Here is a 15,256-nt window from a genome sequence, read left to right on the forward strand (position 1 = left end):
AAGATTGATATATATTTTTATGTTCAATGATGATTTCTATTATAGGATGGACTAAAGCCAGCTGGATACAGTAACCTTGTGTGGAATATAAATTTAGGAAAGGACAACAGATACCCATAATTATGATTTTGCTGTACAATGGACATAACAATAATAATAATAATAATAATAATAATAATAATAATAATAATAATGACATTTGATGCATGGTATTTGTTTGAAAACCAATTTTAAAAGGCAAACCTGTGTAGATAGGACACCTGTGTGTAACAGCCAGTTTTGCCTATTCCCTTGAATGGTCACTAGTGTCAGGTTTCAATGTATTTGGAAAATATTCCTGTATGTGTTCAATCCATTGAAAACACTTACCCCTGACTCTTCACAAAAGTCTCCCTTAACTTGGCTGCGACAACACTGGTTCCCCATCTGGCAATATTCCTAGTGGAACAGCAATATAAAATCATTATTAAATGTTAAAACCTTCACTGCCAAGAAAATATACTGATTTTGAAGACCCATAAAAAACAGGAGAACTATGTCTAAAGGAATGAAGTATTTCAGGATTGTCAAGTAAAATGAGAAACAGAACTCTGTTTAGACTGGAAGCTGGGTCTGTTTGCTTGATGACATGAGGCAAGTGTTTCAGGATTGTCAAGTAAAATGAGAAACAGAACTCTGTTTAGACTGGAAGCTGGGTCTGTTTGCTTGATGACATGAGGCAAGTGTTTCAGGATTGTCAAGTAAAATTAGAAACAGAACTCTGTTTAGACTGGAAGCTGGGTCTGTTTGCTTGATGACATGAGGCAAGTGTTTCAGGATTGTCAAGTAAAATTAGAAACAGAACTCTGTTTAGACTGGAAGCTGGGTCTGTTTGCTTGATGACATGAGGCAAGTGTTTCAGGATTGTCAAGTAAAATGAGAAACAGAACTCTGTTTAGACTGGAAGCTGGGTCTGTTTGCTTGATGACATGAGGCAAGTGTTTCAGGATTGTCAAGTAAAATTAGAAACAGAACTCTGTTTAGACTGGAAGCTGGGTCTGTTTGCTTGATGACATGAGGCAAGTGTTTCAGGATTGTCAAGTAAAATGAGAAACAGAACTCTGTTTAGACTGGAAGCTGGGTCTGTTTGCTTGATGACATGAGGCAAGTGTTTCAGGATTGTCAAGTAAAATGAGAAACAGAACTCTGTTTAGACTGGAAGCTGGGTCTGTTTGCTTGATGACATGAGGCAAGTGTTTCAGGATTGTCAAGTAAAATTAGAAACAGAACTCTGTTTAGACTGGAAGCTGGGTCTGTTTGCTTGATGACATGAGGCAAGTGTTTCAGGATTGTCAAGTAAAATTAGAAACAGAACTCTGTTTAGACTGGAAGCTGGGTCTGTTTGCTTGATGACATGAGGCAAGTGTTTCAGGATTGTCAAGTAAAATTAGAAACAGAACTCTGTTTAGACTGGAAGCTGGGTCTGTTTGCTTGATGACATGAGGCAAGTGTTTCAGGATTGTCAAGTAAAATGAGAAACAGAACTCTGTTTAGACTGGAAGCTGGGTCTGTTTGCTTGATGACATGAGGCAAGTGTTTCAGGATTGTCAAGTAAAATTAGAAACAGAACTCTGTTTAGACTGGAAGCTGGGTCTGTTTGCTTGATGACATGAGGCAAGTGTTTCAGGATTGTCAAGTAAAATTAGAAACAGAACTCTGTTTAGACTGGAAGCTGGGTCTGTTTGCTTGATGACATGAGGCAAGTGTTTCAGGATTGTCAAGTAAAATGAGAAACAGAACTCTGTTTAGACTGGAAGCTGGGTCTGTTTGCTTGATGACATGAGGCAAGTGTTTCAGGATTGTCAAGTAAAATGAGAAACAGAACTCTGTTTAGACTGGAAGCTGGGTCTGTTTGCTTGATGACATGAGGCAAGTGTTTCAGGATTGTTAAGCTATATGAGAAACAGAACTCTGTTTAGACTGGAAGCTGGGTCTGTTTGCTTGATGACATGAGGCAAGTGTTTCAGGATTGCTAAGCTATATGAGAAACAGAACTCTGTTTAGAATGGAAGCTGGGTCTGTTTGCTTGATGTCATGAGGCAAGTGTTTCAGGACTGTTAAGCTATATGAGAAATAAGACTCTGTTTTGACTTGAAGCCTGGATGTGTTCGGTTCAGACCTGAGCTTCACTTATGGTGCTAGATGTCAGGAAATATATATTCAATGCCTTTGTGAATGTCCATAGTCTATCTAGCCTGATACCGAATCATCTCTGTGAATGTCCATAGTCTATCTAGCTTGATACCCAATCACCTCTGTGAAAATCCATAGTCTATCTAACCTGATACCCAATCACCTCTGTGAATGTCCATAATCTATCTAACCTGATACCGAATCATCTCTGTGAATATCAATAGTCTATCTAGCTTGATACCCAATCATCTCTGTGAATATCCATAGTCTATCTAACCTGATACCCAATCCCCTTTGTGAATGTCCATAATCTATCTAACCTGATACCGAATCACCTCTGTGAAAATCCATAGTCCATCTAGCCTGATACCCAATCATCTCTGTGAATGTCCATAGTCTATCTAACTTGATACCCAATCACCTCTGTGAATGCCCATAGTCTATCTAACCTGATACCCAATCACCTCTGTGAATGTCCATAATCTAACCTGACAACGAACCATCTCTGTGAATATCCATAGTCTATCTAGCTTGATACCCAATCATCTCTGTGAATATCCATAGTCTATCTAGCCTGATACCCAATCACCTCTGTGAATGTCCATAGTCTATCTAGCCTGATATCCAATCACCTTTGTTAATGTCCATAGTCTATCTAGCCTGATACCCAATCACCTCTGTGAATGTCCATAGTCTATCTAGCCTGATACCCAATCACCTCTGTGAATGTCCATAGTCTATCTAACTTGATACCCAATCACCTCTGTGAATGTCCATAGTCTATCTAGCCTGACACCCAATCACCTCTGTGAATGTCCATAGTCTATCTAACTTGATACCCAATCACCTCTGTGAATGTCCATAGTCTATCTAGCCTGATACCCAATCACCTCTGTGAATGTCCATAGTCTATCTAACCTGATACCCAATCACCTCTGTGAATGTCCATAGTCTATCTAGCTTGATACCCAATCACCTCTGTGAATGTCTATAGTCTATCTACTCCAGAGGTGGGCAAACTTTCCAGTGCAAGTGCCGCATACACAAATTTACACCTTGTAGTGGACTGCATAGTTCATTAAGTAAAATAATTAATATTTAAAATGGCAAAAACAAAAGGTTTTTTTAAATAACATCTAATTAATTTTCAGTTGCTAATATGTTGTCAATATTTGAAAACTTAAACTTAAACTTCAAAAGAAGCTCATTTATTTGATAAACAGAGTAACATAAACAGAGTCAGTGTGAATGATGACTTGTTCCAAAGCCGCATGAAAACCCTTGGTGGGCTGCATGAAAGCCCTTGGCGGGCCGCATGCGGCCTGCAGGCCGTAGTTTGCCCACCCCTGATACCCAATCACCTTTTTGAATGTCCATAGTCTATCTATCCTGATACCCAATCACCTCTATGAATGTCCATAGTCTATCAAGCTTGATACCCAATCAGCTCCGTGAAAGTTCATAGTCTATCTAGCTTGATACCCAATCACCTCCGTGAAAGTCCATAGTCTATCTAGCTTGATACCCAATCACCTCCATGAAAGTCCATTATCTATCTAACTTGATATCCAATATCTCCTGTGAATGTCCATACTCTATCTAACCTGAGTGGTACTTTTATTGCTAATAACTTTCTTTGGGAAAGATTCACACTGTCTTTAACTAGGTGATTACTCTTACTCTGTTATCAATTTATCAATCAAAGCTCATGCACATCTCTTTTAATGAAATAAAGTTACAATGTAATCTTTTTAAAAGGGACAAGTGAAGGGGATGGACAATATTGTCCATAATAAATAAGTGCCATTTATATTGAAAGAATCTTGAAAATGTTTTGTATTTTTTAATGTACTTTTATATTTGCAATAAATAGCTGGAAGACATTCCAGTGAAAATCTAATAACATGTAATATTTAATGGAATTCAAACAAATTTCCCCACAAAAGGAAAAAGGTGCAGTAAATCCTTAAGCTGCTAAGGTAGGTCACAATCCAAAATTTTTCCATATACAAGGATACATTCAGAACTTGCATCTTCTATCCTCTTCAGACAGGTGTTCTTTTTATATAATAATGGCAATTATATAGGGATTTCCATTGGGGATTTCCACAAATGTCAAACAGAACAGATGTATATTCAATGGCAATATCCATGAAGTTTTGCATGATTGTGACTAGGTGCAGGCTCAAGATCAAATGGTCATTTACACATCATGGGGACTTACCTTGGTAAAAGTTCTGAGCCCATCTATGATTGGTCTGTAGCCTGTGCACCGGCACAGATTACCTGTAACAGATGGACAGACAAACCACTTTAACAGAGATAATATGTGCATACAGTCCAATTCCATAGTTTAACAAGAACATGTTGAAAACAATGAATGAGCCCAATGGAGCCAATGAAGTTTAATTTTTATTTGTTTTCCCAATTCATTACCCCATCTACAATGTCATTCTATTACAGCAGTAGAGTGAAAATGATTGGTCAGCTTGATTTACTCAATTTACTCCCTTTCATGACAGGGATACATAAGAGTCCTGAATAGGAGTACTTTTAAAGATAGGAATACACAAGTCTTGAATAGGAGCACTTATAAAGACAGGAATACATAACAGTCCTGAATAGGAATACTTTTAAAGAAAGGAATGTATAACAGTCCTGAATAGGAGTACCTTTAAACAAAGGAATGCACAAGTCCTGAATAGGAGTACTTTTAAAGACAGGAATAAACAAGTCCTGAATAGGAGTACTTTTAAAGACAGGAATGTATAACAGTCCTGAATAGAAGTACTATTAAAGACAGGAATACATAACAGTTATGAATAGGAGTACTTTTAAAGATAGGAGTATATGCTCCTCAATAGGGATATTGCAATGGGAGGAATACACAGTCCTAAATAGGAGACTTTACTGACATGAATACATAATTTAACAGTTCTTTATGGGATTATATTTACTGACAGGAATACATATCACATTCTGTAATAAGAGTTCCTTTACTGATAGGAATACATATCAGAGTCCATAATGGGTGTTCCTTTACTGATAGGAATACATATCACAGTCCATAATGGGAGTTCCTTTACTGATAGGAATACATATCAGAGCCCATAATGGGAGTTCCTTTACTGATAGGAATACATATCAGAGTCTATAATGGGTGTTCCTTTACTGATAGGAATACATATCACAGTCCATAATGGGAGTTCCTTTACTGATAGGAATACATATCAAAGCCCATAATGGGAGTTCCTTTACTGATAGGAATACATATCAGATTCTGTAATAAGAGTTCCTTTACTGATAGGAATACATATCAGAGCCCATAATGGGAGTTCCATTACTGATAGGAATATATATCAGAGTCCATAATGGGTGTTCCTTTACTGATAGGAACACATATCACAGTCCATAATGGGAGTTCCTTTACTGATAGGAATACATATCAGAGCCCATAATGGGAGTTCCTTTACTGATAGAAATACATATCACAGTCCATAACGGAAGTTCCTTTACTGATAGGAATACATATCACAGTCTGTAATGGGAGTTCCTTTACTGATTGGAACACATATCACAGCCTGTAATGGGAGTTCCTTTACTGATAGGAATACATATCACAGTCTGTAATGGGAGTTCCTTTACTGATTGGAATACATATCACAGTCTGTAATGGGAGTTCCTTTACTGATAGGAATACATATCACAGTCTGTAATGGGAGTTCCTTTACTGATTGGAATACATATCACAGTATGTAATGGGAGTTCCTTTACTGATAGGAATACATATCACTGTCTGTAATGGGAGTTCCTTTACTGATTTGAATACATATCACAGTCTGTAATGGGAGTTCCTTTACTGATAGAAATACATATCACAGTCCATAATGGGAGTTCCTTTACTGATAGGAATACATATCAGTCTGTAATGGGAGTTCCTTTACTGATAGAAATACATATCACAGCCCATAATGGGAGTTTCTTTTACTGATAGGAATACATATCAGTCTGTAATGGGAGTTCCTTTACTGATGGGAATACATATCACAGTCTTTAATGGGAGTTCCATTACTGATGGGAATACATATTACAGTCTGTAATGGGAGTTCCTTTACTGATGGGAATACATATCACAGTCTGTAATGGGAGTTCCTTTACTGATAGAAATACATATCACAGTCCATAATGGGAGTTCCATTACTGATAGGAATATATATCACAGTCCATAATGGGAATTCCTTTACTGATAGGAATACATATCAGTCTGTAATGGGAGTTCCTTTACTGATGGGAATACATATCACAGTCTTTAATGGGAGTTCCATTATTGATAGGAATAGATATCATAGTTCCAAAGGAAGTGCCTTTACTGATATGGATAGTTTTGCTTCTTTTGATTTACTTTCAAAAGATATTATTTTCAACAAAAGCAAACTACAAACATCTATACATAGTTTAAACAACAGTTATTCTTGGAATAGTTAAAAAAATAACAGAGAAATTATCCAGGAATTGGGAGACAAGTACAGGCTAATTTTGAATAACTACCCCTTGATGCAACTTTCACAGAGTTGAACAACTACAAGTCATCATACAAATGAGAATAATGGTAAGGAATGATAGTCAGTTGTGTGCAGTAGTGAATTTAGTTTCTCACACATTAATGTTGAAAGGCCACCTAGAAATTCAATTACTCATGTGAAGAGAGTACAACAAGATACATTGTATAAGTGTTTGACCACATAATATGTTGGCATATGTGTAATCACTGGGCAGAGAAGAAAAAAAATCACTTTTACACTTGGTATGGGTTAGCAATAAGTGCTAGAGTATTTATAAAAAATAAACATATGGAGAAAAATAATAAAAGATGCACAGCATATCCCCAAGATGAATAACTGCTGTCTGTAGGAGATTTACTAATCACGTGCCCTTATGCTGACCTTCAAATGTTTTCTCCATGTCCTGTATCCCTGGCTGGGGGTTGTTACGGAGTAGAGTGTACATAGACATGATGATACCAGGAGTGCAGAATCCACACTGTGACCCATGTGACTTCGCAAGTCGTTCCTATAAATCAAATGAAGAAATAACAAAATTAAATAATATGACCATTGTACAAATAATTGGAAAAGATCAGGAGGTCAGACTCTTGTCTTAATCAAAGTTGTAGATTTAATGATAACAATGTTCATTTGTTATTATTCATGTATACTATTTTATAACAACAATGGTCTTTTATTACAAAGTCCATGACGAAGATGTACCCCTTTGGTAGTATTGTCCCATTCATTTGGTTAAATTTAGCTGTATCTGCCTGATGTGGCCCCCATTTTGTAATGTATGGTCAGGTCCCATTATTGTAAAGAATAAATACACCTGGAAGAGAATCAACAACAATCAAACCCAGTGCAATAATCAAGTACAAGACTTATTAAATGTGGGAAAGGATCAACTGCAAAACCAGTCAGTGAAGTCATTTTAAGACCATCAATTAATGAAAAAGACCAAACATCTGAGTCCAGCATGTAGACAAACAAAAATCTCTCAATGGTGCTGAAACTCTATTGGTGGAATTCATGATAAAACCATTTCTTTTTTTTTTTACTAGTTAATGCTGAAACTTTCTCTGATATTCTTGCACAATAAGAATTTCAAATTAGCCACTGTGGCAGCCATATTGGATGTATGATCAGTACCATTTCCATTCAGGGCAGCTATATTGGATGTATGATCAGCACCATTTCCATTCAGGGCAGCCATATTGGATGTATGATCAGTACCATTTCCATTCAGGGCAGCCATATTGATGTATGATCAGTACCATTTCCATTCAGGGCAGCCATACTGGATGTATGATTAGTACCATTTCCATTCAGGGCAGCTATATTGGATGTATGATCAGCACCATTTCCATTCAGGGCAGCCATATTGGATGTATGATCAGTACCATTTCCATTCAGGGCAAACTATGCATAATCAGAAGACTTTTGATAGTTCATACAGGAGAATAAGATTTTCAATACATTGTGTCAGCCATACTGAATGTCTGTGGGGCACCATTTTCACTAGGACCAACTAGTTATCATTAAAGGTCTTCTGGTGAAAACCATATGTTAATATAATCATCAAATCTGAGAGCAGCAATAATAAAATTTCAAGATGGCCACCATGGCTGCCATATTGTGTTTCAGATTGGCACCATTTTCATTGAGGACAAACTAGATATTATAAAAAGGTCTTCTCGTGAAAACTCCATATTGATATGACTTTTCATTCAGGAGAAGAAAAGACAAGGTTTTTAAGAAGGTTGCCATGGTGGCCATATTTGAGGTCAGATTGTCACCATTTTAATTCAGTACCAACTAGATATTATAATTAGTCTTCTGCTGAAATCCTAATGTTGACCTGACTTGCCACAAAGGAAGGAGTAGCAATACCAACAATTTCAATATGGCTGCCATGGTGGTGGCATTATTAGATACCACATTGGCATCATTTCATTGAGTACCAATCAGACGTCATAAGACATCATTCAGTGAAAACCCTAAGTTGATATAACAAACCATTCAGCTGTAGTTGATATAACAAACCATTCAGCTGTAGTTGATATAACCATTCAGCTGCAGTTATGAAAACAAGATTTGTAGGAGCCCCAGGTCTAAAGCGCTTGCCTTACCAATCATCTCACCTCTGTTTGATTGGGTTTGAATCTCAGGATCAGCAAATGTGGATATGTGAGAAAACTGTCAATAGTGTTCCATAGGTCAGTGGTTTTTACCAGGGTTTTCCATGATTTCTTCATACTTTTCAAGTGAAACCCCAATGTTGATACAACCATCCATTCAGGAGGAGTAGTAATAAGAGTTTCAAGATGGCTACTGTGGCAGCCATACTGAAGGAGAGAGCAGCACTAATTTCATTTCAAACTAGCCTGATCTTGAGATAAATGTGTATGTGAAGATTCATGGCAAGTTCTCACAGTAGATTGGCCATATTAGGTAACCTGCAAAATATTGTAAACACCAGGGACTTAGGTGTAGAAAACCAACATGTGAAACTTTTAGAAGGTCAGAGTGAAGTTATATGGGAAACATTTAGAAAAAATAAAGCCTATGAATACTAGCATTTTAAATTTGCTTATAAAAACAGTGCAAGGTGTCATTGACTCAACCTGACTACAGTAACTGTTTGAAGGAAAGGTTGATGTTTTTTTGGTTAACATGTTGACAAATGCATGAATAATATAGGTGGCCATGGATAGAATAGAAGAACGACCAAAACCTGGAATGCAGAGGGCTCAGTCATCTCTAGACCTCATGAAAATGAAGAAGCTTGCAACATACTTCTTTGATGTAAGAGTAATGGAGTGAAAAGGAAAATTAATGTGACGGAAGCAAACTCTTGACAGTGGAATCAGGTAGATGAAGGCAGTAAACAAAGTTGGGGGTCCATACATGATCAGAAATGGTAGCAAAGACTGGACAATGGTTCGGAATCCATCCATGATCAGAAATGGCAGCTAAGACTGGACAGCAGTTGGGACTTCATCCATGATCAGAAATGGCAGCAAAGACTGGACAGTGGTTGGGACTCCATCCATGATCAGAAATGGCAGCAAAGATTGGACAGTGGTTGGGACTCCATCCATGATCAGAAATGGCAGCAAAGACTTGACAGTGATTGGGACTCCATCCATGATAAGAAATGTTAATCCTGACACCTTGGTTTTAAGCGGCATTGAAAATCTGAGACTGATACCATGTATGAGTGAAAAAGAAATCACTATAACCATTACTGGGCCTTTGGTAATGACAGAGCTAGGACTGGCTAAGGAATGGTGCCAGTCCATCACCTTGCCTTTTCTTTAAGCAATAAAAGTTCTACAATTTTGCCTGCTTATCAAAACAAGTTATATGAGAGTGGTTGACCCTTCAATAGCAAATGTAGTTCTAAATCTCATAGTCAATCAGTTTACAACTTGCCTAGACAGAAAGCTCATTAAGAGATTTTGCAAATACTTTCCACTTTGTGCCATTTTTTAAGTCTGAGTTCTTGTATTTATTGTAGACAAATATCTTGCATCTCAAATGCCTATTTTGGTATATAAAATGTTAAGTAATGATATCCTAATTCTCAATTTTAATGGACAGTTATACCTGCAACTTTTAAAACCTAAACTTATTGCATTTCAAGTAAATGATTCTTTCGTCCAACAGCTGTTATTATATCATTTTTGTAATTCCCTCTTTGATCAGCCTCATGTGTTGAGTTACATGTAAATTTCACTCCAACAAAAACATGTTTGAAGAGTTCACCATTTCATCACTGTGCAAAATTGCTTTTACAAGAATATTTTATCAAAGTAGACTCTACAATAAAATTTCAAAATGATTCAGCAGTTGTCAGTATTTTAAAACATCTTAGATAACTTCCATGACATCCTTAGAATTCGTCCAAAACCCCAATCAATTTTTCATCATGAGCAAAACAAGGAAATCATTATTACTATATTTACTCTCTTCCAGGACTTTGCAGTCTAAATGGATCCTTTAGGTACTTGTCTTAGATGATGGTATCTATGACATAATTACTTTCAATTATGGTCACTATATAGCAGAACAGTCAAAAACAGCATATAGTGTATCACAGAAATTAAAATCCAATCAATTGGTTTACCACAAACATTAAAATTCATGCATATAGTGTACCATATAAATTAAAATCCAATCAATTGGTTTACCATATAAATTAAAATCCAATCAATCGGTTTACCACAAAAATTAAAATTCATGCATATAGTGTACCATATAAATTAAAATCCAAGCAATCAATTTACCACAAAATTTAAAATTCATGCATATAGTGTACCATATAAATTAAAATCCAAGCATTCGGTGTACCATATAAATTAAAATTCATGCATATAGTGTACCATATAAATTAAAATCCATGCATATAGTGTACATTATAGCTTAAAATTCATGCAAAGAGTGTACCATATAAATTAAAATCCAAGCAATCAGTGTACCATATAAATAAAAATTCATGCCTATAGTGTACCATATAAATTAAAATCCAAGCAATCGGTGTACCATATAAATTAAAATTCATGCATATAGTGTACCATATAAATTAAAATCCAAGCAATCAGTGTACCATATAAATAAAAATTCATGCCTATAGTGTACCATATAAATTAAAATCCAAGCAATTGGTGTACCATATAAATTAAAATTCATGCATATAGTGTACCATATAAATTTAAAATCCAAGCAATTGGTGTACCATATAAATAAAAATTCATGCATATAGTGTACATTATAACTTAAAATTCATGCATATAGTGTACCATATAAATCAAAATCCAAGCAATCGGTGTACCATATAAATTAAAATTCATGCATATAGTGTACCATATAAATTATAATTCATGCAATTGGTGTACATTATAACTTAAAATTCATGCATATAGTGTACCATATAAATCAAAATCCAAGCAATCGGTGTACCATATAAATTAAAATTCATGCATATAGTGTACCATATAAATTATAATTCATGCAATTGGTGTACATTATAACTTAAAATTCATGCATATAGCGTACCATATAAATTAAAATCCAAGCAATCGGTGTACCATATAAATTAAAATCCAAGCAACTGGTGTACCATATAAATTAAAATTCAAGCAATTGGTGTACCATATAAATTAAAATTCAAGCACACAGTGTACCATATAAATTAAAATTCATGCATATAGTGTACCATATAAATTAAAATTCAAGCACACAGTGTACCATATAAATTAAAATTCAAGCAAACAGTGTACCATATAAATTAAAATTCAAGCACACAGTGTACCATATAAATTAAAATTCAAGCACACTGTGTACCATATAAATTAAAATCCAAGAACACAGTGTACCATACAAATTAAAATCCAAGCAATTGGTGTACCATATAAATTAAAATCCAAGCAATTGGTGTACCATATAAATTAAAATTCAAGCAATTGGTGTACCATATAAATTAAAATTCAAGCACACAGTGTACCATATAAATTAAAATTCAAGCACACTGTGTACCATATAAATTAAAATCCAAGAACACAGTGTACCATACAAATTAAAATCCAAGCAATTGGTGTACCATATAAATTAAAATCCAAGCAATTGGTGTACCATATAAATTAAAATTCAAGCAATTGGTGTACCATATAAATTAAAATTCAAGCACACAGTGTACCATATAAATTAAAATTCATGCATATAGTGTACCATATAAATTAAAATTCAAGCAATTGGTGTACCATATAAATTAAAATTCAAGCACACAGTGTACCTATAAATTAAATTTCAAGCATAGAGTGTACCAAATAAATTAAAATTCAAGCATCATATAAATTAAAATTCAAGCTGAAGCTGAAATCCACAAAATGAATGGCTGAATCTAAATTATACATTCAAAAATTCTTTCAAATTATTGCTATTCATCACAACAGTTGTGGCATGCCCTTAATGCATACCTGTACAGGGTGTAGTCCATTTTTCACACTGCCGATTCCTTCAACAGTGGTGACTGCCATGCTATGAACAGAACACAGAGGTAACAGGCAGGCATTCGCTGAAAAATGTCTAAGATACAGATGAAGGAAAATATTAATCCAATAGATTTATTTATAGCAAATTATTATATATATGCATTATCACTGATAACAAGGAATTGAGGATTGTACATGAAAAAATCAACTGAATGCCTAACAGTTACATACTTTTATGTTTTGTAAGTCTTGGAGAGAAAACCATACAAATTTAGTCTTCGCAATAATAATTTTAAGCAGTAGCTTACAATTATGGCTAAGTCAATGCAACAATAACAAAAAATATTATAGTCTTTAAAAAGCAGTTGGCTAAGAAAAGAAGTTTTGAGCCAGGTGCCAATAGCAAATTTAAAGCCTGAAAATGACTGCATATTTTTCAGGGACTTCGCATGACACAAGAACCTATATTATATTCAACTGATCACATACTAAGAAATAACATACACACCTATTTCATATTCAATTATCACACTATAACATGACATCAGCACATTTTGATATTCAATTATCACACTGTAACATGACATAAAGCACTTATTTCATATTCAATTATCACATTGTAACATGACATAAAGCACTTATTTCATATTTAATTATCACACTATAACATGACATCAGCACATTTTGATACTCAATTATCACACTGTAATATGACATAAAACATTTATTTCATATTCAATTATCACACTATAACATGATATAAAGCACTTATTTTATATTCAATTATCACACTGCAACATGACATAAGGCACCTATTTCATATCTGTTAGACAGATTTGACATATTTCATATTCAATTTATCACAAAATAACATGATAAAAGAACCCATTTCATATTCAGCTGAATATATAATGTATGACACAGGTGCCTATTTCATATATAATTTATCACATAACAATACATGACTAAGTTGATATGAAAACGGACAAAAATGCATATTACAGATATTTCTTACTCATCCACATGAAAGCAATCAATGTGAATATTACAGGCAACAAAGCTGACATGAAAGTGGCCAAAACATGTTATAAATAACTATGTTGACATGAAAGCTACAAATAAGCATATTACAAGTAACTATGATGACATGAAAGCTGTCAATATGCATATTACAGGTAACGATGTTGACATGAAAGCTCCAATATGAATATTACAGATAACTAAGTTGATATGAAAGCTGTCAATAAGCATACTAAAGATAACTAAGTTGAAGTAGTTTACAGATAACTAAATTGACATGAAAATTGTCAAAAGGCATATTACAAAAACTATGTTGACATAAAAGATGTAAATATGCATATTACAGATAACTACATTGACATGAAAGCTGTCAATAAGCATACTAAAGATAACTAAGTTGAAGTAGTTTACAGATAATTAAATTGACATGAAAATTGTCAATATGCATATTACAGATAATTATGTTGACATGAAAGCTGTCTATATCAATATGACATGTAACTAAGTTGACATGAAAGCTGTCAATAAGCATATTACAAATAACTATGTTGACATGAAAGATGTAAACAGGCATATTACAGATAACTAAGGTGACATGAAAGCTGTCAATATGCATATTACAGATAACTCAGCTGACATAAAAGCTGTCAATCTGCATTATATAGATAACTAAGTTGACATGAAAACTGTCAATATGCATATTACAACTAACTATGTTGACATGAAAGATGTAAATATGCATATTACAGATAATGAAATAGTTTGAAAGCTGTCAATATGCATATTACTGATAACTAAGTTGACATCAACGCTGTTAATATGCGTATTTAACACATTTCTTACTGACCAACTGGAGACACACTAATAAGCACAGGAATGCACTAGCTTTTTAAGAAAATTCTTTCATCAAACTCTAAAAATTCTCTTATCATAATACCTTTCTTATCCTATTAATGTCACTCACACATACAATACCAACACACTCTTAATCCTAATAAAGCTACTGACACCCACACTCTTTAAATCCCATTAATGTCAATGACACATAGAGTACCCAAACAAACAATCTTTTAATCCCATTAATGTTATTGGCACATACAGTACCCACACCCATGCTCTTTTAATCCCATTATTGTTACTGACACATACAGTACCCACACCTACACACTCTTTTAATCCCATTATTGTTATTGACACATACAGTACCCACACACCCATTCTTTTAATCCCATAAATGGCATCACGGTACCAATAGTTTTTCCATATACCTCAATGCTGATGTTTTGTGAAATAAATATACTTTCTGTCCTACTTGGGCATGCATGTCACACACTGTCATACAGAACAATGCTAGATTGTCAATTTGACAATGACATAACCAGGTACATCATTGCATTTAAGAGAGATAACTCTACTGGAACTAGACAGGGGTAAGAGTTATCTAGTCACAACAAGCACATTTTCAGCCATGTGTACCATATTTTAAAAAAATCATAAAAAATATAAAATATGATCTAGATA

The 15,256-nt window shown here is 34.6% G+C and overlaps 1 protein-coding gene across 2 annotated transcripts in view; it reads right to left on the reverse strand.

The window, feature by feature from the left end:
• Nucleotides 1-15,256, reverse strand: part of LOC149805312 (xanthine dehydrogenase/oxidase-like) — a 212,841-nt gene that overhangs the window by 170,679 nt on the left and 26,906 nt on the right. For both annotated transcript variants that reach the window (XM_089949223.1, XM_089949222.1), the window contains exons 4-7: nt 12,701-12,809; nt 7,116-7,242; nt 4,397-4,458; nt 370-438 (exon numbers count right to left, since the gene is read on the reverse strand). In XM_089949223.1, the coding sequence (XP_089805349.1) occupies nt 370-438; nt 4,397-4,458; nt 7,116-7,242; nt 12,701-12,809 (367 nt within the window). The remainder of the gene's footprint in view (nt 1-369; nt 439-4,396; nt 4,459-7,115; nt 7,243-12,700; nt 12,810-15,256) is intronic.

This window comes from Sinohyriopsis cumingii, chromosome 2 (genome assembly GCF_028554795.1).
Source record: "Sinohyriopsis cumingii isolate HCF-2022 chromosome 2, ASM2855479v2, whole genome shotgun sequence".
Classification (NCBI taxonomy): Eukaryota; Metazoa; Mollusca; class Bivalvia; order Unionida; family Unionidae; genus Sinohyriopsis; species Sinohyriopsis cumingii.